This window comes from Salvelinus fontinalis, chromosome 29 (assembly GCF_029448725.1).
Source record: "Salvelinus fontinalis isolate EN_2023a chromosome 29, ASM2944872v1, whole genome shotgun sequence".
Classification (NCBI taxonomy): domain Eukaryota; kingdom Metazoa; phylum Chordata; class Actinopteri; order Salmoniformes; family Salmonidae; genus Salvelinus; species Salvelinus fontinalis.
Window position 1 is genome coordinate 11798589 of NC_074693.1, and position 23704 is coordinate 11822292.

At 40.3% G+C, this 23704-nt stretch overlaps 1 protein-coding gene across 1 annotated transcript in view; it reads right to left on the bottom strand.

Moving 5' to 3' along the window:
- Positions 1 to 23704, bottom strand: part of LOC129827421 (sideroflexin-1) — a 30320-nt gene continuing 6616 nt past the window's right edge. Inside the window, exons 4-11 of the mRNA XM_055888259.1 lie at positions 12184 to 12282; positions 9138 to 9213; positions 8119 to 8204; positions 7458 to 7585; positions 7196 to 7245; positions 5803 to 5852; positions 4004 to 4051; positions 1 to 3858 (exon numbers count right to left, since the gene is read on the bottom strand). Coding sequence (XP_055744234.1) covers positions 3762 to 3858; positions 4004 to 4051; positions 5803 to 5852; positions 7196 to 7245; positions 7458 to 7585; positions 8119 to 8204; positions 9138 to 9213; positions 12184 to 12282 — 634 coding nt within the window. The 3' untranslated portion in view covers positions 1 to 3761. The remainder of the gene's footprint in view (positions 3859 to 4003; positions 4052 to 5802; positions 5853 to 7195; positions 7246 to 7457; positions 7586 to 8118; positions 8205 to 9137; positions 9214 to 12183; positions 12283 to 23704) is intronic.

Below are 23704 nucleotides of genomic sequence, written 5' to 3' on the forward strand. Positions count from 1 at the left end.
TTTTGAGATTTCATTTGTTTTATTTCATCCAGTTTTGTCTAGACATTACAACATCCCAAATTTATCGCAAAAAAAAAACAATGAACTACTATTATTAACAGTATTTCATAATACCCTTTCTTAAAAATACCCATTTCATTTATATTACAGTAAACTGTCATGACTTATTCCTTCCAGTGGATTTGTATCACTTTGGCTAGATTGACATTAAAGCAGTTTGATTTGGCAGATAGGTAAATAACAATAAATGGCCTTCAGTCTAATAATTAATTGTATTTTGTAATAATTAAGGTTTGTTCTTGGGGTTTAATACATCAAGTTAAAGACTAAGGTGAAGAGACACACATGGTTGAAAAATATTCAGCTATTAGAATCCATTGTGCTTATCTCTCGCTAATTGTTGCTTTTTAAAGTTACATTCATCTATTTGATTAATGAATGTGCTTAAATAAATGTATAGGACTTTAAGTTTGAAATACTGAGACTTATAAATGTGCAGTATCTCAGATCAACCATCAAGCACAATATTGTGCTTTTTCCATGTTGTATTTTCCCAAACATAGCATTCAATGTTTTACATATGAGAAACACCAAGCAATGAACAACAGATGGTGAGACCGTGATTCAATCCGAGGCGTGTTATAGAGCAGCACACTTTAACGTCCTTTACACTTGAGCCAACGTGTGCAATGTTTTAATGTGATCTCGGTGGAACGTCAGAGAAATTGCTATAAAAAAAAAAAAATCTAAAAAAAGGTGCATTGTCAGTCCAATGCCACTGACTCTATAACACGGCTTAGGTTAAATCACGGCATAGATCTGCCGATGATACGTTCAACTACTGAAATACACAGAAACATCCATCGCTTCCTACTATCTGAAAGAACTTCTATAGCAGGATTCTCTTTGAAAAGACTTATATATATATAGAACCATATTAAGTCAATACTGTAGATATATATTTTTCCATACTTAAAACATTTAAAAACACCTTACAAAAACCACATAATGCGATGAACCAAGGACGATACTTTTATCAACCAAACGGAATGTTCACAATAATTATTTAAAACATTTTTTCAAAAAATTATATACTTCTATTTTATTTTCGGACAAACTCTGGAATAAACGGCATTGAAACTATCAATTTCTCTATTGTTTCTGTGTATACATCACTTTATTTTTTATTTTTTTTAAAGGTACTGCTATTATCCAGAGTTGGTTTTGTCTGACGGTACCGCCACCAGTAGGCTTTTGCTACACTGATATGTCTGTAGTCCAGAGTTTAACATCATGTGCATTTGAGTGAATCTTCCAGCAGATCACATCATTCACTATTCCTTAAATGTCACTGTCATATAGATTTTTAAAATGAGGGATTGACAAATATGCACAAGACATGCTGTGCTTGTATCTAGCCTGAGAGATGGTCTAGCTAGCCTGAGAGATGGTCTACCTAGCCTGAGACAGCAGAGTATCACCATAAAACATTTCATCAGCTCTTTGGCACATCGTTCGGCAAGGTCTGTGGGAGCCTCGTGACCGGGTTGCATTCAGAACCGCAAGGTTTTGCTCTTTAACAAAGCGATTTGCCCCCCTCCCTCACATATCAAACTGTAGACAGTATCTGTTGAACAGAAGATTTTGTCATCGTTTTTTAAAACACAGCTGCTGTGGATGCCACCCCGAATGTAGCCCTGAAGTGACAATACAGACTAGTTGACTCGGGTCTGAAACACACCTGTAACCAGCCATATGCCGTACTATCACACTGATGAGGAGTGGTTTGTTCATGCATGGTTTGGGAAGCAGAGTAAATAGTCTGGAATAAACATCAACTATATGAAGATATTGCCTCAAAAGCACCAGTAATATACGGAACAATGGCCATTGTAAACCAATATAAGATCTCACATTGTTAGAGGGAGTAAACCCTCGTCATGGAACCAATACAGACACCATCCCAAACGGCACCCTATTATTCCCTACATAGTGCACTACTTTTGGAACCCTTATATTCCCTACATAGTGCACTACTTTTGGCACCCTATTATTCCCTACATAGTGCACTACTTTTGGCACCCTATTATTCCCTACATAGTGCACTACTTTTGGCACCCTATTATTCCCTACATAGTGCACTACTTTTGGCACCCTATTATTCCCTACATAGTGCACTACTTTTGGCACCCTATTATTCCCTACATAGTGCACTACTTTTGGCACCCTATTATTCCCTACATAGTGCACTACTTTTGGCACCCTATTATTCCCTACATAGTGCACTACTTTTGGCACCCTATTATTCCCTACATAGTGCACTACTTTTGGCACCCTATTATTCCTTACATAGTGCACTACTTTTGGCACCCTATTATTCCCTACATAGTGCACTACTTTTGGCACCCTATTATTCCCTACATAGTGCACTACTTTTGGCAGCCTATTATTCCCTACATAGTGCACTACTTTTGGCACCCTATTATTCCCTACATAGTGCACTACTTTTGGCACCCTATTATTCCTTACATAGTGCACTACTTTTGGCACCCTATTATTCCCTACATAGTGCACTACTTTTGGCCAGGGGATTTATGGGAATCGGATGCCATTTGGGACGCAGACCTGGCGAAGTTCACTCATTTGGCAAAATATGAATTAGTTCAAATGAACTGGACGTCATATTGTTATCCTCTGAAATGACACATATTACTAGAGGTTTAATATATTACTAGAGGTTTAATATATTACTAGAGGTTTAATATATTACTAGAGGTTTAATATATTACTAGAGGTTGTGTATTGTTGAGGTCTCACAAACCATTGTTGAGATTTGGCAAATACTTGAACTGAATATTGGAGTAGGCATTATAGTTAGATTAAGAGTGACTAATACTGATTACTGCTATAGTTACTAATACAGGAATACAGACCCTGTTATTTTACCTGGTTCTCCACTGAACACAAACAACTGTTTTTAATATGAAAATGTTCTGGCAGCCCCCCCCCCCCCCCCCAAAAAAAAAAAAATCTGACAAAAAAACGATGGGAATAGAAAAACAAACAAACATCTATCTTAGAAGCCTCTCCTCTTACTGTACACAGACCCACTATAAACCACCATCATCACAGCTCCACAATATCTTTCATAACATAACAGTGACAAGGCAAACATCTCAAAAAGACTGAGGGAGGAGGGGGAGAGAGAGGGAGAGAGCAGAGAGACAGAGACAGAAGAAAGAGAGACAGAGACAGAAGAAAGAGAGACAGAGACAGAAGAAAGAGAGACAGAGACAGAAGAAAGAGAGACAGAGACAGAAGAAAGAGAGACAGAGACAGAAGAAAGAGAGACAGAGACAGAAGAAAGAGAGACAGAGACAGAAGAAAGAGAGACAGAGACAGAAGAAAGAGAGACAGAGACAGAAGAAAGAGAGACAGAGAGAAGAAAGAGAGACAGAGACAGAAGAAAGAGGGAGAGAGAAGAAAGAGAGAGGGAGACAGAAGAGGGAGACGGGAGACAGAAGAGGGAGAGAGAAGAAAGAGAGAAGAGGAAAGGAGGGAGAGGAGACAGAGGGGAGATGGAACAAGAGAGCGGGCGGAGGGAGACAGAGGGGAGAGAATCAAGGGATTCTGTCTGAGGAGCAGAGGAGAGAAAAGAGGAGAGGATGAGAAGCAGAAGTGAACTTTGGCACACAGAATGAGGAGGGTGTGGTGTCTGCCAGTAGAGCTGCTCTGAGGAAGGCTACTGTTGGGCTGGACACTCATAGTCCTTTATTGAAGTAGACCCTCTCCACACCGGGGTGGCTCACCCGGATCTTCTCCTGAAGCTCTGGCTCCAATCGGCTAACTGACATAGAGCTGGAGGAGAGAGAGAGGGACAAGAGAGATGAGAGAGCGAGCGATGACCAGAGAGAAAAAGAGAGATGGGGAGACAATACAAAGTTATGCACCATTCCTGATCAACACAGCTGATCAACACAGCTAGCAATGATGGTTCACTTACCTCTTCTGGGGGAACAATGCACAGCACAGTGGCGTGGCGAACACCAGGCTGAAAGACAAGCACACATAAGGGTCAGCAACACATCTACTATATAGAGCTAGACAGTAGATTAGATACCATAGCTATAATTCCGGACCCTTTCCAAGACACAATGTTGCTTTAAAACAGCTGTTGTGATATCTAAACGACACTGTACTTATGTTTACTTGATAGTTATGTCACGGTTGCTTCACAGCGTTTGTTTATCAACAGTCCAAATGGCGGTTTATCAACAGTCCAAATGGCGGTTTATCAACAGTCCAAATGGCGGTTTATCAACAGTCCAAATGGCGGTTTATCAACAGTCCAAATGGCGGTTTATCAACAGTCCAAATGGCGGTTTATCAACAGTCCAAATGGCGGTTTATCAACAGTCCAAAAGGCGGTTTATCAACAGTTCAAATGGCGGTTTATCAACAGTTCAAATGGTAGTTTATCAACAGCCCAAAAGGCGGTTTATCAACAGCCCAAAAGGCGGTTTATCAACAGCCCAAATGGCGGTTTATCAACAGCCCAAATGGTGGTTTATCAACAGCCCAAAAGGCGGTTTATCAACAGTTCAAATGGTAGTTTATCAACAGCCCAAAAGGCAGTTTATCAACAGCCCAAAAGGCAGTTTATCAACAGCCCAAAAGGCGGTTTATCAACAGCCCAAATGGCGGTTTATCAACAGCCCAAAAGGCGGTTTATCAACAGCCCAAAAGGCGGTTTATCAACAGTTCAAATGGCGGTTTATCAACAGCTCAAATGGCGGTTTATCAACAGCCCAAAAGGCGGTTTATCAACAGCCCAAAAGGCGGTTTATCAACAGCCCAAAAGGCGGTTTATCAACAGCCCAAAAGGCGGTTTATCAACAGCCCAAATGGCGGTTTATCAACAGCCCAAAAGGCGGTTTATCAACAGCCCAAATGGCGGTTTATCAACAGTCCAAATGGCGGATTATCAACAGTCCAAATGGCGGTTTATCAACAGCTCAAATGGCGGTTTATCAACAGCCCAAAAGGCGGTTTATCAACAGCCCAAAAGGCGGTTTATCAACAGTCCAAATGGCGGTTTATCAACAGTCCAAAAGGCGGTTTATCAACAGTCCAAATGGTGGTTTATCAACAGTCCAAATGGTGGTTTATCAACAGTCCAAATGGTGGTTTATCAACAGTCCAAATGGTGGTTTATCAACAGTCCAAATGGTGGTTTATCAACAGTCCAAATGGTGGTTTATCAACAGTCCAAATGGCGGTTTATGGCGGTTTATCAACAGTCCAAATGGCGGTTTATCAACAGCCCAAAAGGCGGTTTATCAACAGCCCAAATGGCGGTTTATCAACAGCCCAAAAGGCGGTTTATCAACAGTCCAAATGGCGGTTTATCAACAGTCCAAATGGCGGTTTATCAACAGTCCAAATGGCGGTTTATCAACAGTCCAAATGGCGGTTTATCAACAGTCCAAATGGCGGTTTATCAACAGCCCAAATGGCGGTTTATCAACAGCCCAAATGGCGGTTTATCAACAGCCCAAATGGCGGTTTATCAACAGCCCAAAAGGCGGTTTATCAACAGCCCAAAAGGCGGTTTATCAACAGCCCAAAAGGCGGTTTATCAACAGCCCAAAAGGCGGTTTATCAACAGCCCAAAAGGCGGTTTATCAACAGCCCAAAAGGCGGTTTATCAACAGCCCAAAAGGCGGTTTATAAACAGCCCAAAAGGCGGTTTATCAACAGCCCAAATGGCGGTTTATCAACAGTCCATTGCTGGCCACTTACCAGAATCCCACCAAGACCACTTGAATAGGTGCACTCATCCACGGGAACTTCTGAAAAGACCAGAAAACAATGAGACAAACAAAGGGATTACATTCCACTCCTCTGAAATGGATTCCTCTGTCCTATTTCCTCACACTCACTGATCACTGAAAGGGCTAGAGTGCTATAGGCAATATGCCTGAAGGCTATAGCTTAGTAGGCACCATTTTGTTTCTACCTATCCAGTTAGTTTGAATCAGGATGAGGAAATAGAGCGTTTGGATTTAGCCTGCTGATCGTGTCTAGAAGATTGCTACGGAGGGACTCGAAGGCTCACACATCACAGCGACAGGCCATTATATATACATTACACTGTCTCTAGCCACTTATCAAAAGGCTGACTGCCATCACAGATATGAGAAAGTAAGGCTGACTGCCATCACAGATACGAGAAAGTAAGGCTGACTGCCATCACAGATACGAGAAAGTAAGGCTGACTGCCATCACAGATACGAGAAAGTAAGGCTGACTGCCATCACAGATACGAGAAAGTAATGCTGACTGCCATCACAGCTATGAGAAAGTAAGGCTGACTGCCATCACAGCTACGAGAAGGTAAGGCTGACTGCCATCACAGCTATGAGAAAGTAAGGCTGACTGCCATCACAGATACGAGAAAGTAAGGCTGACTGCCATCACAGATACGAGAAGGTAAGGCTGACTGCCATCACAGATACGAGAAGGTAAGGCTGACTGCCATCACAGATACGAGAAAATAATGCTGAAAGCCATCACAGATACGAGAAAGTAAGGCTGACTGCCATCACAGATAAGAGAAAGTAAGGCTGACTGCCATCACAGATACGAGAAGGTAAGGCTGACTGCCATCACAGATACGAGAAGGTAAGGCTGACTGCCATCACAGATACGAGAAGGTAAGGCTGACTGCCATCACAGATACGAGAAAGTAAGGCTGACTGCCATCACAGATACGAGAAAGTAAGGCTGACTGCCATCACAGATACGAGAAAGTAAGGCTGACTGCCATCACAGATACGAGAAAGTAATGCTGAATGCCATCACAGATACGAGAAAGTAAGTCTGACTGCCATCCCAGCTATGAGAAGGTAAGGCTGACTGCCATTCCAGCTATGAGAAGGTAAGGCTGACTGCCATCACAGATATGAGAAAGTAAGGCTGACTGCCATCACAGATATGAGAAAGTAAGTCTGACTGCCATCCCAGCTATGAGAAGGTAAGGCTGACTGCCATCACAGCTATGAGAAGGTAAGGCTGACTGCCATCACAGATACGAGAAAGTAAGGCTGACTGCCATCACAGATATGAGAAAGTAAGTAAATATGCAACGTGATCATACGTGAACAAACAAAATGCTAAATGATGTGAATAATACCTTCAGGAAGGCTTTCTTTTCCAAGGTGTTCATTAAAAATGGAGGGATAGCTGAAAAACAAAATAGTGAAATAAAATGTTAATCTTTTATAAATGTTTATTCATACATCATAATCAACCTATACAAACATTATCCTTCACCTGATAACATGGTGGATTTCAAGCTTTTATCATTTCCAGTGTATCACATGGAGTTGCCCGGTTGGAGTCACAGATCGCATGGGTTGCCAGATTGGTCCTAAAGCCTATTACGTAATACGTACCCATTCCAGGAGAGGCCATGAGGATTCTAGACACCACCACCTGGGAGATAGCCTGCTTAGCGGCGGTGCTTGACTCTCCTAACCGGTTATCGTTCTCGTCGGTTATCGGAATGCCGTGTTTCAGTTCCCTGGACAAAAGTAGAAGAGAAGTAAATGTCTATTAAACTATTATCTTTCAGTTGAAAGACCTTATAGAAACTGGCATTGATGATAAAAGACCCTTTCTGTTGAAAGACCTTATAGAAACTGGCATTGATGATAAAAGACCCTTTCTGTTGAAAGACCTTATAGAAACTGGCGTTGATGATAAAGACCCTTTCTGTTGAAAGACCTTATAGAAACTGGCGTTGATGATAAAGACCCTTTCTGTTGAAAGACCTTATAGAAACTGGCATTGATGATAAAGACCCTTTCTGTTGAAAGACATTGTCCAAGTTGTGGAAAGAAAAATGTAAATAAGCAGTGAGTGATATATGCTTTAAAAAAAAAAAAATTAAAAAGGAGAGAATTGAGCATTGTAGAGATACCTAATCAACATTTCAAACATTTAACACGACATATTAGTAGAGAATTTAGAAGAAAAAACACTTTAAAACGCTGAATGCATATTTGCAAAGCCGTATTTTCAAACAGAAGGAGGTACAGGCTGGGTTGTTCTTACCGTTGCCTCATGAGAGGGATGTTGATGCAGTTAGCAGCAGCAACAGCGGCGAAGGGAACTAACCTCCCTACGAGGGGAGATATGTGCTACACAACGACAACAAAGGGGTGGAGTTAAACAGACAGACAGGAGTTGAATTGATCTATACATTCTAATATCTTGCCGAAGCTTTAAAGGTCTTTGTGCATGTCACGATGGTTATTGATGAGTGACATTTGTTTCCACAATGGGAATACCGTATGAAATACACAACATTTTCTCTCTCTTTCAACACATTGACTAACCAGCAAAGCAGGCAGCAGGCAAAATATGTAGACGTGTCACGCCCTGGCCTTAGTATTCTTTGTTTTCTTTATTATTTTAGTTAGGTCAGGGTGTGACATGGGGAATGTTTGTGTTTTATCGGTTTTGGGTGGTTATATGGTAAAGGGGGTGTTGGGTGTAGTGTATGGGTTTGTGTTGAGTGTATGTGTCTAGCTGTGTCTATGTTGGGTGTAGTTGTCTAGGAGAGTCTATGGTTGCCTGAATGGGTTCCCAATTAGAGACAGCTGATTTCTGTTGTCTCTGATTGGGAGCCATATTTAGGGTAGCCATAGGCTTTCGTTTGATGTGGGTAATTGTCTATGTCTGAACGTTTGTAGCTTGTGTATGTGCACAACGTTTATTAGCTTCACGGTCGTTTTATTGTTTTGTTAGTGTGTAAGTGTTTTTGTTTCGTTTTGCCTTCGTCATCAATAAAAGGAAGATGGCTTATTTTCCAAATGCTGCGTTTTGGTCCGTCAATCCCCCACACGATCGTGACAAGATGACTTCTATTCGTGGTTCCTATTCACTACTATTCACTATTATTTGTGGTTACTATGTACCTCTATTCACTATTTTGGACATGATAACTACTCATGATATGACTTGTGAGTAGCTTGTGAGTAGCTTGTGAGTAGCTACGTTTAATAACACTCCCATGCGATGTGGTTGATGGTAAATGAATGACTGAGAACAGTGTTTCAGTGGGTTAATACCTTTGTTAGTGCATTTAGTCCTAGAGCCGTGGCTACTGCCCCTGTGGTAGCAGATACATAGGCTGTGCCAAGCTGACTGCAAACGAGAGATGCATTCATAAATTCACATAGTCATATTATCCAAACCACAAAATATTACAGGGTTAAATAGGTATCAGAAACACACCAGACAAAAAACTTCCAGAGCAACATCAGCTAAAAAATATATAGAACAGGGCTGTCCAACTGTCGGCCGTGGGCCAGATCCGGCCCGTTTATTCATTTAGACTGGCGGCCGTGGGCCAGATCCGTCCCGTTTATTCATTTAGACTGGCGGCCGTGGGCCAGATCCGGCCCATTTATTAATTTAGACTGGCGGCCGTGGGCCAGATCCGGCCCGTTTATTCATTTAGACTGGCGGCCGTGGGCCAGATCCGGCCCGTTTATTCATTTAGACTGGCGGCCGTGGGCCAGATCCGGCCCGTTTATTCATTTAGACTGGCGGCCGTGGGCCAGATCCGGCCCGTTTATTCATTTAGACTGGCGGCCGTGGGCCAGATCCGGCCCGTTTATTCATTTAGACTGGCGGCCGTGGGCCAGATCCGGCCCGTTTATTCATTTAGACTGGCGGCCGTGGGCCAGATCCGGCCCGTTTATTCATTTAGACTAGCGGCCGTGGGCCAGATCCGGCCCGTTTATTCATTTAGACTGGCCCTTTGATCAAACCTGATCATTAGTAAAAGATCTGAAAATAAATCCCCGTCAGAATCCGACGTTCTGTGCCAAAATGACAAGCACTCCGGTGGATGTCTATAGTGTGGTTTCCATCACTCCGGTGGATGTCTATAGTGTGGTTTCTATCACTATGGTGGATGTCTATAGTGTGGTTTCTATCACTATGGTGGATGTCTATAGTGTGGTTTCCATCACTCCGGTGGATGTCTATAGTGTGGTTTCTATCACTATGGTGGATGTCTATAGTGTGGTTTCTATCACTATGGTGGATGTCTATAGTGTGGATGTCTATAGTGTGGTTTCTATCACTCCGGTGGATGTCTATAGTGTGGTTTCTATCACTCCGGTGGATGTCTATAGTGTGGTTTCCATCACTCCGGTGGATGTCTATAGTGTGGTTTCTATCACTATGGTGGATGTCTATAGTGTGGTTTCTATCACTACGGTGGATGTCTATAGTGTGGTTTCCATCACTATGGTGGATGTCTATAGTGTGGTTTCTATCACTATGGTGGATGTCTATAGTGTGGTTTCTATCACTACGGTGGATGTCTATAGTGTGGTTTCTATCACTACGGTGGATGTCTATAGTGTGGTTTCTATCACTCCGGTGGATGTCTATAGTGTGGTTTCCATCACTCCGGTGGATGTCTATAGTGTGGTTTCTATCACTACGGTGGATGTCTATAGTGTGGTTTCTATCACTCCGGTGGATGTCTATAGTGTGGTTTCTATCACTATGGTGGATGTCTATAGTGTGGTTTCTATCACTATGGTGGATGTCTATAGTGTGGTTTCCATCACTATGGTGAATGTCCATAGTCTGGTTTCTAGCACTATGGTGAATGTCTATAGTGTGGTTTCTATCACTATGGTGGATGTCTATAGTGTGGTTTCTATCACTATGGTGGATGTCTATAGTGTGGATGTCTATAGTGTGGTTTCTATCACTCCGGTGGATGTCTATAGTGTGGTTTCTATCACTATGGTGGATGTCTATAGTCTGGTTTCCATCACTCCGGTGGATGTCTATAGTGTGGTTTCTATCACTATGGTGGATGTCTATAGTGTGGTTTCCATCACTACGGTGGATGTCTATAGTGTGGTTTCTATCACTATGGTGGATGTCTATAGTGTGGTTTCTATCACTATGGTGGATGTCTATAATGTGGTTTCTAGCACAATGTGGCATGTTGATTTTTTCTTCATATGAATTTGGCTCTAATGTTTGAACAATTTAAGCTACAAAAGTATGTGGACACCCCTTCAAATTAGTTGAGTCGGTTGACGGGTGTATAAAATCAAGCACCCAGCCATGCAATCTCCATAGACAAACATTGGCAGTAGAATGAAGAGCTCAATGACTTTCAACATGGCACTGTCATAGGAGGCCAAATTTCCAACAAGTCAGTTCGTAACATTTCTGCCCTGCTAGAGCTGCCCCGGTGAACTGTGCGTGCTTTTATTGTGAAGTGGAAACATCAAGGAGCAACAACTTCTCAGCCGCAAAGTGGTAGGCCACACAAGCTCACAGAACGGGACCGCCAAGTGCTGAAGGCCGTAGCTCATAAAAATTGTCTGTCCTCGGTTGTAACACTCACTGCCGAGTTCCAAATTCCCTCTGGAAGCAACGTCAGCACAAGAACTGTTCGTTAGGAGCTTCGTGAAATGGGTTTCCACGGGTAAGCAGCCGCACACAAGCCTAAGATCACCATGCGCAATGACCTCAACCCCCATCGAACACCATTGGGATGAATTGGATCGCCGACTGCGAGCCAGGTCTAAATCGACCAACATCAGCACCCGATCTCACAAATGCTCGAGGCTGAATGGAAGAAAGGGGGAGGGGGGGGGCGGCAACTCCATAAACAAAGGGGGGGGGGGGAACTCCATATTGATGCCAATGTTCAACGAGCAGGTGTCCATATACTTTTGGTCATGTAGTGTATCGTTATATTAAATTACTGAGATGCTCAGTATTCAGATGATTTTCAAATGACCTAATTACTTTTAAGAGACATTTAATAAATAAATAAAAAGGTGAGAGGGCGTTGTTTCCTATTCAAATGTTTTGGTTGCCACCTCGACTCTAGCTGGTTGAGAACCCTCCACCTCTTTCCTAATTACTTTTAGCAACATTTCATTTTAAGACAAGTTATGTATTGGTGTGTGCTTGGCTTTTTATATATATATACAGAAGAATAATCACACATGGAAAATGTCCAGCCCCCCTGCAATCAAACTCTGTTTGTTTTTTTACACACATCTGGCCCCTGTAAGAATATAAAAGTAGTTGAATATCCCTGATATAGAAACTATAAAACCAACTTACTTGACTGAGAGAGGAGCATCTCCACTCCTATTGGTGTAGTTGACTATTGCATTGAAGGACTGATTGATCCACTGCCATAAGACTACAGCTGGAGTTGTCCTGAGAGGGGTGAGAGGAAGAGACACTATGGAACACAAAGCGTTTACTATCTCATCCTGGAATATACAAGGTCTGAGGTCATCTGCCTTTGGCCTAAAGAGCAGGAACTCAGACTTCATCAAATAAATTAGAAATACAGACATTGTCATCCTACAAGAAACATGGTATAAAGGAGATGGACCCACTGGTTGCCCTCTAGGTTACAGAGAGCTGGTAGTCCCATCCACAAAACTACCAGGTGTGACACAGGGAAGAGACTCAGGGGGTATGCTAATTTGGCATAGAGTAGACCTAACCCACTCTAGTATATTAGTCAAAACAGGAACATTTTACATCTGGCAAGAAATTAATAAGGAAATGATCTCAGATAAAAAATGTCCTCATGTGTGCTACCTATATCCCCCCAATAGAATCCCTATACTTTAATGAAGACAGCTTCTACATCCTAGAGGGGGAGATCAACAATTTCCAGGCCCAGGGACATGTACTAGTCTGTGGCGACCTAAATACCAGAACTGGACAAGAACCTGACACTCTCAGCACACAGGAGGACAAACACCTATGTAGAGGTGACAGTATTCCCTCCCTTAAAATATGCCTCCCTAGACACAACTATGACAAAACAACCAACAAAGATGGGTCACAACTCCTGCGGCCCTGTCGCACGCTGGGTCTGTACATAGTCAATGGTAGGCTTCGAGGAGACTCCTATGGTAACTACACCTACAGCTTATCCCTTGGCAGTAGTACTGGGCTCCCGAGTGGCACTGCATCTCAGTGCTTGAGGCGTCACTACAGACACCCTGGTTAGATTCCAGGCTGTATCACAACCGGCCGTGATTGGGATTCCCATAGGGTGGCGCACAATTGGCCCAGCGTCGTCCGGGTTTGGCCGATGTAGGCCGTCATTGTAAATAATAATTTGATCTTAACTGACTTGCTTAGTTAAAAAAAGGTTAAAAAATATATATATATAAAAAATACTGTAGATTACTTAATCGCTAACCTCAACTGAGTCTCTTACAGCGTTCACAGTCAGTCCTCTGACACCCCTATCAGACCACAGCAAAATCACACTCTACTTGAACAGAGCTATGCTCAATCATGAGGCATCAAAGCCAGAGGAACTTCACAGTATTAAGAAATGCTATAGATAGAAGGAAAGTAGTGTAGAAACTTACCAAAAAACTATTAGGCAAATTAAATCCCTTTTAGACAACTTCCTGGACAAACATTTCACTGTAATAGTGAAGGTGTAAACTTGAAGTATAAAACCTAAACAGTATATTTGACCTTTCAGCTTCCCTATCAAATCTAAAAATATCAAGCAGACAACCTAAGAAAATTAACAACAGTGGCAAATGGTTTGATGGAGAATGCAAAAACCTAAGAAAGAAATTGAGAAACCTATCCAACCAAAAATATAGAGACCCAGAAAACCTGAGTCTACACCTTCACTATAGTGAATCATTAAAACAATACAGAAAACCTGAGCCTTCACTATGGTGAATCACTAAAACAATACAGAAAACCTGAGCCTTCACTATGGTGAATCACTAAAACAATACAGAAAACCTGAGCCTTCACTATGGTGAATCACTAAAACAATACAGAAAACCTGAGCCTTCACTATGGTGAATCACTAAAACAATACAGAAAACCTGAGCCTTCACTATGGTGAATCACTAAAACAATACAGAAATACACTACGGAAAAAGAAGGAACAGCACGTCAGAAATTAGCTCAATGTAACTGAAGAATCCATAGAAGAATCAAACCACTTCTGGGAAAATAGGAAAACTCTAAACAAACACGAAGAGTTATCTATCCAAATGGAGATGTATGGATAAACCACTTCTCCAATCTTTTCGGCTCTATAACAAAGAACAAACAGCAAAAACATACACATGATGAATTACAAATCTTATAATTGGCTATAAAAGACTACCAGAACCCACTGGATTCTCCAATTACATTGAATGAACTACAGGACAAAATACAAACCCTCCAACCCAAAAAGGCCTGTGGTGTTGATGGTATCCTATATGAAATGATAAAATATACAGACCACAAATTCCAATTGGCTATACTTATACTCTTTAGCATCATCCTTAGCTCTGGCATCTTCCACAGACTTGTACATTTCCTCAGTGAAAACAATTTACTGTGTCAAATTGGCATTTTACCAAATTACCATACGACAGACCACGTATTCACCCTTCACACTATTAATTGACAAACAAACAAACCAAAACAAAGGCAAAGTCTTCTCATGCTTTGCTGACTAAATTTGGCATGAGGGTCTGCTATACAAATTGATGGAAAGTGGTGTTGGGGGAAAAAACATACAACATTATAAAATACATGTATACAAAAAAACAAGTGTGCAGTTAAAATTGGCAAAAAACACATTTCCTTCCGCAAGGCCATGGAGTGAGACAGGGATGCAGCTTAAGCCCCACCCTCTTCAACATATTTAACAACGAATTAGCGAGGGCACTAGAACAGTCTGCAGCACCCGGCCTCACCCTACTAGAATCTGAAGTGAAATGTCTACTGTTTGCTGATGATCTGGTTCTTCTGTCCACAACCAAGAAGGTCCTACAGCATCACCTAGATATTCTGCACAGATTCTGTCAGACCTGGGCCCTGGCAGTAAATCTCAATAAGACAAAATAATGGGTGTTAAAAAAAGGTCCAGTTGCCAGGACCACGAATATAAAAATTCCATCTAGACACCGTTGCCCTAGAGCACACAAAAAACTATACATACCTCTGCCTAAACATCAGTGCCACACGTAACTTCCACAAAGCTGTGAACGATCTGAGACAAGGTAAGAAGGGCCTTCTATGCCATCAAAAGGAACATAAAATTTGACGTACAAATTAGGATCTGGCTAAAAATACTTGAATCAGTTAGAGCCCATTGCCCTTTATGGTTGTGAGGTCTGGGGTCCGCTCACCAACCAAGAATTCACAAAATGGGACAAACATCAAATTGAGACTCTGCATGCAGAATTCTGCAAGAAATAACCTCTGTATAGAACGTGAAACCCCAAACATCTAAAAGGAAGTGATTTCCAAACCTTCCATAACAAAGCCATCACCTACAGAGAAATTAACCTGGAAAGTCCCCTAAGCAAGCTGGTCCTGGGGTTCTGTTCACAAACAGAATCGACAGAGCCCCAGGACAGCAACACAATTAGACCCAAACAAATCATGAGAAAACAAAATGATAATTACTTGACACATTGGAAAGAATTAACAAGAAAACAGAAAAAACTAGAATGCTATTTGGCCCTAAACAGAGAGTACACAGTGGCAGAATACCTAACCACAGTGACTGACCTAAAATTAAGGAAAGACTATGTACAGACTCAGTGAGCATAGCCTTGCTATTGAGAAAGGCCGCTGTAGGCAGACCTGGCTCTCAAGAGAAGACAGGCTATGTGCACACTGCCCACAAATGAGGTGGAAACTGAGCTGCACCTCCTAACCTCCTGCCAAATGTATGACCATATTAGAGACACAAATTTCCCTCAGATTACACAGACCCACAAAGAATTCAAATACAAATCCAATTTTGATAAACTCCCATATCTATTGGGTGAAATATCACAGTGTTCCATCACAACAGCAAGATTTGTGACCTGTTGCAACAAGAAAAGGGCAACCAGTGAAGAACAAACACCATTGTAAATACAACCCATATTTATGTTTATATATTTTCCCTTTTGTACTTTAACTATTTGCACATTGTTACAACACTGTATATAGACATATGGCATTTGAAGTGTCTTGTTATAACACCGTCATTCTAATAGAACAGTCACGTAACACTGTCCTTCTAATAGAACAGTCGTATAACACTGTCATTCTAATAGAACAGTCACGTAACACTGTCATTCTAATAGAACAGTCACGTAACACCGTCATTCTAATAGAACAGTCACGTAACACTGTCATTCTAATAGAACAGTCACGTAACACTGTCATTCTAATAGAACAGTCACGTAACACTGTCATTCTAATAGAACAGTCGTATAACACTGTCATTCTAATAGAACAGTCACGTAACACTGTCATTCTAATAGAACAGTCACGTAACACTGTCATTCTAATAGAACAGTCACGTAACACTGTCATTCTAATAGAACAGTCACGTAACACTGTCATTCTAATAGAACAGTCTGGCAACACTGTCATTCTAATAGAACAGTCACGTAACACTGTCATTCTAATAGAACAGTCGTATAACACTGTCATTCTAATAGAACAGTCACGTAACACTGTCCTTCTAATAGAACAGTCACGTAACACTGTCATTCTAATAGAACAGTCACGTAACACTGTCCTTCTAATAGAACAGTCACGTAACACTGTCATTCTAATAGAACAGTCACGTAACACTGTCATTCTAATAGAACAGTCACGTAACACCGTCATTCTAATAGAACAGTCGTATAACACTGTCATTCTAATAGAACAGTCGTATAACACTGTCATTCTAATAGAACAGTCACATAACACTGTCATTCTAATAGAACAGTCACGTAACACTGTCATTCTAATAGAACAGTCGTATAACACTGTCATTCTAATAGAACAGTCGTATAACACTGTCATTCTAATAGAACGGTCGTATAACACTGTCATTCTAATAGAACAGTCGTATAACACTGTCATTCTAATAGAACGATCGTATAACACTGTCATTCTAATAGAACAGTCGTATAACACTGTCATTCTAATAGAACAGTCACGTAACACTGTCATTCTAATAGAACAGTCGTATAACACTGTCATTCTAATAGAACAGTCGTATAACACTGTCATTCTAATAGAACAGTCCGTAACACTGTCATTCTAATAGAACAGTCGTATAACACTGTCATTCTAATAGAACAGTCACGTAACACCGTCATTCTAATAGAACAGTCGTATAACACTGTCATTCTAATAGAACAGTCACGTAACACTGTCATTCTAATAGAACAGTCGTATAACACTGTCATTCTAATAGAACAGTCGTATAACACTGTCATTCTAATAGAACAGTCCGTAACACTGTCATTCTAATAGAACAGTCGTATAACACTGTCATTCTAATAGAACAGTCACGTAACACCGTCATTCTAATAGAACAGTCACGTAACACTGTCATTCTAATAGAACAGTCGTATAACACTGTCATTCTAATAGAACAGTCACGTAACACTGTCATTCTAATAGAACAGTCACGTAACACTGTCATTCTAATAGAACAGTCGTATAACACTGTCATTCTAATAGAACAGTCGTATAACACTGTCATTCTAATAGAACAGTCACGTAACACTGTCCTTCTAATAGAACAGTCACGTAACACTGTCATTCTAATAGAACAGTCCGTAACACCGTCATTCTAATAGAACAGTCACGTAACACTGTCCTTCTAATAGAACAGTCCGTAACACCGTCATTCTAATAGAACAGTCATGTAACACTGTCCTTCTAATAGAACAGTCACGTAACACTGTCCTTCTAATAGAACAGTCACGTAACACTGTCATTCTAATAGAACAGTCACGTAACACTGTCATTCTAATAGAACAGTCGTATAACACTGTCATTCTAATAGAACGGTCGTATAACACTGTCATTCTAATAGAACAGTCACGTAACACTGTCATTCTAATAGAACAGTCGTATAACACTGTCATTCTAATAGAACAGTCACGTAACACCGTCATTCTAATAGAACAGTCACGTAACACTGTCATTCTAATAGAACAGTCACGTAACACTGTCATTCTAATAGAACGGTCGTATAACACTGTCATTCTAATAGAACAGTCACGTAACACTGTCATTCTAATAGAACAGTCACGTAACACTGTCATTCTAATAGAACAGTCACGTAACACTGTCATTCTAATAGAACAGTCACGTAACACTGTCATTCTAATAGAACGGTCGTATAACACTGTCATTCTAATAGAACAGTCGTATAACACTGTCATTCTAATAGAACAGTCCGTAACACCGTCATTCTAATAGAACAGTCACGTAACACCGTCATTCTAATAGAACAGTCACGTAACACTGTCATTCTAATAGAACAGTCACGTAACACTGTCCTTCTAATAGAACAGTCGTATAACACTGTCATTCTAATAGAACAGTCGTATAACACTGTCCTTCTAATAGAACAGTCACGTAACACTGTCCTTCTAATAGAACAGTCACGTAACACTGTCATTCTAATAGAACAGTCACGTAACACTGTCATTCTAATAGAACAGTCGTATAACACTGTCATTCTAATAGAACAGTCACGTAACACCGTCATTCTAATAGAACAGTCACGTAACACCGTCATTCTAATAGAACAGTCACGTAACACTGTCATTCTAATAGAACAGTCACGTAACACTGTCCTTCTAATAGAACAGTCACGTAACACTGTCATTCTAATAGAACAGTCACGTAACACTGTCATTCTAATAGAACAGTCGTATAACACTGTCATTCTAATAGAACGGTCACGTAACACTGTCATTCTAATAGAACGGTCGTATAACACTGTCATTCTAATAGAACAGTCACGTAACACTGTCATTCTAATAGAACAGTCCGTAACACCGTCATTCTAATAGAACAGTCCGTAACACCGTCATTCTAATAGAACAGTCTGGCAACACTGTCATTCTAATAGAACAGTCGTATAACACTGTCATTCTAATAGAACAGTCTGGCAACACTGTCATTCTAATAGAACAGTCACGTAACACTGTCATTCTAATAGAACAGTCGTATAACACTGTCATTCTAATAGAACAGTCACGTAACACTGTCATTCTAATAGAACAGTCTGGCAACACTGTCATTCTAATAGAACAGTCACGTAACACTGTCATTCTAATAGAACAGTCGTATAACACTGTCATTCTAATAGAACAGTCGTATAACACTGTCATTCTAATAGAACAGTCACGTAACACTGTCCTTCTAATAGAACAGTCACGTAACACTGTCATTCTAATAGAACAGTCACGTAACACTGTCATTCTAATAGAACAGTCCGTAACACCGTCATTCTAATAGAACAGTCCGTAACACCGTCATTCTAATAGAACAGTCGTATAACACTGTCATTCTAATAGAACAGTCACGTAACACCGTCATTCTAATAGAACAGTCACGTAACACTGTCATTCTAATAGAACAGTCACGCAACACCGTCATTCTAATAGAACGGTCGTATAACACTGTCATTCTAATAGAACAGTCACGTAACACTGTCATTCTAATAGAACAGTCACGTAACACTGTCATTCTAATAGAACAGTCGTATAACACTGTCATTCTAATAGAACAGTCGTATAACACTGTCCTTCTAATAGAACAGTCACGTAACACTGTCATTCTAATAGAACAGTCCGTAACACCGTCATTCTAATAGAACAGTCACGTAACACTGTCCTTCTAATAGAACAGTCCGTAACACCGTCATTCTAATAGAACGGTCGTATAACACTGTCATTCTAATAGAACAGTCACGTAACACCGTCATTCTAATAGAACAGTCACGTAACACTGTCATTCTAATAGAACAGTCCGTAACACCGTCATTCTAATAGAACAGTCACGTAACACTGTCATTCTAATAGAACAGTCACGTAACACTGTCATTCTAATAGAACAGTCACGTAACACTGTCATTCTAATAGAACAGTCACGTAACACTGTCATTCTAATAGAACGGTCGTATAACACTGTCATTCTAATAGAACAGTCGTATAACACTGTCATTCTAATAGAACAGTCCGTAACACCGTCATTCTAATAGAACAGTCACGTAACACCGTCATTCTAATAGAACAGTCACGTAACACTGTCATTCTAATAGAACAGTCACGTAACACTGTCCTTCTAATAGAACAGTCGTATAACACTGTCATTCTAATAGAACAGTCGTATAACACTGTCCTTCTAATAGAACAGTCACGTAACACTGTCCTTCTAATAGAACAGTCACGTAACACTGTCATTCTAATAGAACAGTCACGTAACACTGTCATTCTAATAGAACAGTCGTATAACACTGTCATTCTAATAGAACAGTCACGTAACACCGTCATTCTAATAGAACAGTCACGTAACACCGTCATTCTAATAGAACAGTCACGTAACACTGTCATTCTAATAGAACAGTCACGTAACACTGTCATTCTAATAGAACGGTCGTATAACACTGTCATTCTAATAGAACAGTCACGCAACACTGTCATTCTAATAGAACAGTCACGTAACGCTGTCATTCTAATAGAACAGTCACGTAACACTGTCATTCTAATAGAACAGTCACGTAACACTGTCATTCTAATAGAACAGTCACGTAACACTGTCATTCTAATAGAACAGTCACGTAACACTGTCATTCTAATAGAACAGTCACGTAACACTGTCATTCTAATAGAACAGTCGTATAACACTGTCATTCTAATAGAACAGTCTGGCAACACTGTCATTCTAATAGAACAGTCACGTAACACCGTCATTCTAATAGAACGGTCACGTAACACTGTCATTCTAATAGAACAGTCTGGCAACACTGTCATTCTAATAGAACAGTCGTATAACACCGTCATTCTAATAGAACAGTCTGGCAACACTGTCATTCTAATAGAACAGTCACGTAACACTGTCATTCTAATAGAACAGTCGTATAACACTGTCATTCTAATAGAACAGTCACGTAACACTGTCATTCTAATAGAACAGTCTGGCAACACTGTCATTCTAATAGAACAGTCACGTAACACTGTCATTCTAATAGAACAGTCGTATAACACTGTCATTCTAATAGAACAGTCGTATAACACTGTCATTCTAATAGAACAGTCACGTAACACTGTCCTTCTAATAGAACAGTCACGTAACACTGTCATTCTAATAGAACAGTCACGTAACACTGTCCTTCTAATAGAACAGTCACGTAACACTGTCATTCTAATAGAACAGTCACGTAACACTGTCATTCTAATAGAACAGTCACGTAACACTGTCATTCTAATAGAACAGTCACGTAACACTGTCATTCTAATAGAACAGTCGTATAACACTGTCATTCTAATAGAACAGTCGTATAACACTGTCATTCTAATAGAACAGTCGTATAACACTGTCATTCTAATAGAACAGTCCGTAACACTGTCATTCTAATAGAACAGTCACGTAACACCGTCATTCTAATAGAACAGTCGTATAACACCGTCATTCTAATAGAACAGTCACGTAACACTGTCATTCTAATAGAACAGTCACGTAACACCGTCATTCTAATAGAACAGTCGTATAACACTGTCATTCTAATAGAACGGTCGTATAACACTGTCATTCTAATAGAACAGTCTGGCAACACTGTCATTCTAATAGAACAGTCGTATAACACTGTCATTCTAATAGAACAGTCTGGCAACACTGTCATTCTAATAGAACAGTCGTATAACACTGTCATTCTAATAGAACAGTCGTATAACACTGTCATTCTAATAGAACGTTCGTATAACACTGTCATTCTAATAGAACAGTCGTATAACACTGTCATTCTAATAGAACAGTCCGTAACACTGTCATTCTAATAGAACAGTCCGTAACACTGTCATTCTAATAGAACAGTCGTATAACACTGTCATTCTAATAGAACAGTCACGTAACACCGTCATTCTAATAGAACAGTCACGTAACACTGTCATTCTAATAGAACAGTCACGCAACACCGTCATTCTAATAGAACGGTCGTATAACACTGTCATTCTAATAGAACAGTCACGTAACACTGTCATTCTAATAGAACAGTCACGTAACACTGTCATTCTAATAGAACAGTCGTATAACACTGTCATTCTAATAGAACAGTCGTATAACACTGTCCTTCTAATAGAACAGTCACGTAACACTGTCATTCTAATAGAACAGTCCGTAACACCGTCATTCTAATAGAACAGTCACGTAACACTGTCCTTCTAATAGAACAGTCCGTAACACCGTCATTCTAATAGAACGGTCGTATAACACTGTCATTCTAATAGAACAGTCGTATAACACTGTCATTCTAATAGAACAGTCGTATAACACTGTCATTCTAATAGAACAGTCACGTAACACTGTCATTCTAATAGAACAGTCACGTAACACCGTCATTCTAATAGAACAGTCACGTAACACTGTCATTCTAATAGAACAGTCCGTAACACCGTCATTCTAATAGAACAGTCACGTAACACTGTCATTCTAATAGAACAGTCCGTAACACCGTCATTCTAATAGAACAGTCACGTAACACTGTCATTCTAATAGAACAGTCACGTAACACTGTCATTCTAATAGAACAGTCACGTAACACCGTCATTCTAATAGAACAGTCACGTAACACTGTCATTCTAATAGAACAGTCACGTAACACTGTCATTCTAATAGAACGGTCGTATAACACTGTCATTCTAATAGAACAGTCACGTAACACTGTCATTCTAATAGAACAGTCACGTAACACTGTCATTCTAATAGAACAGTCACGTAACACTGTCCTTCTAATAGAACAGTCACGTAACACTGTCATTCTAATAGAACAGTCACGTAACACTGTCATTCTAATAGAACAGTCGTATAACACTGTCATTCTAATAGAACGGTCGTATAACACTGTCCTTCTAATAGAACAGTCACGTAACACTGTCCTTCTAATAGAACAGTCACGTAACACTGTCATTCTAATAGAACAGTCACGTAACACTGTCATTCTAATAGAACAGTCACGTAACACTGTCATTCTAATAGAACAGTCGTATAACACTGTCATTCTAATAGAACAGTCACGTAACACTGTCCTTCTAATAGAACAGTCACGTAACACTGTCATTCTAATAGAACAGTCACGTAACACTGTCATTCTAATAGAACAGTCACGTAACACTGTCATTCTAATAGAACAGTCACGTAACACTGTCATTCTAATAGAACGGTCGTATAACACTGTCATTCTAATAGAACAGTCACGCAACACTGTCATTCTAATAGAACAGTCACGTAACACTGTCCTTCTAATAGAACAGTCACGTAACACTGTCATTCTAATAGAACAGTCACGTAACACTGTCATTCTAATAGAACAGTCGTATAACACTGTCATTCTAATAGAACGGTCGTATAACACTGTCCTTCTAATAGAACAGTCACGTAACACTGTCCTTCTAATAGAACAGTCACGTAACACTGTCATTCTAATAGAACAGTCACGTAACACTGTCATTCTAATAGAACAGTCACGTAACACTGTCATTCTAATAGAACAGTCGTATAACACTGTCATTCTAATAGAACAGTCACGTAACACTGTCCTTCTAATAGAACAGTCACGTAACACTGTCATTCTAAT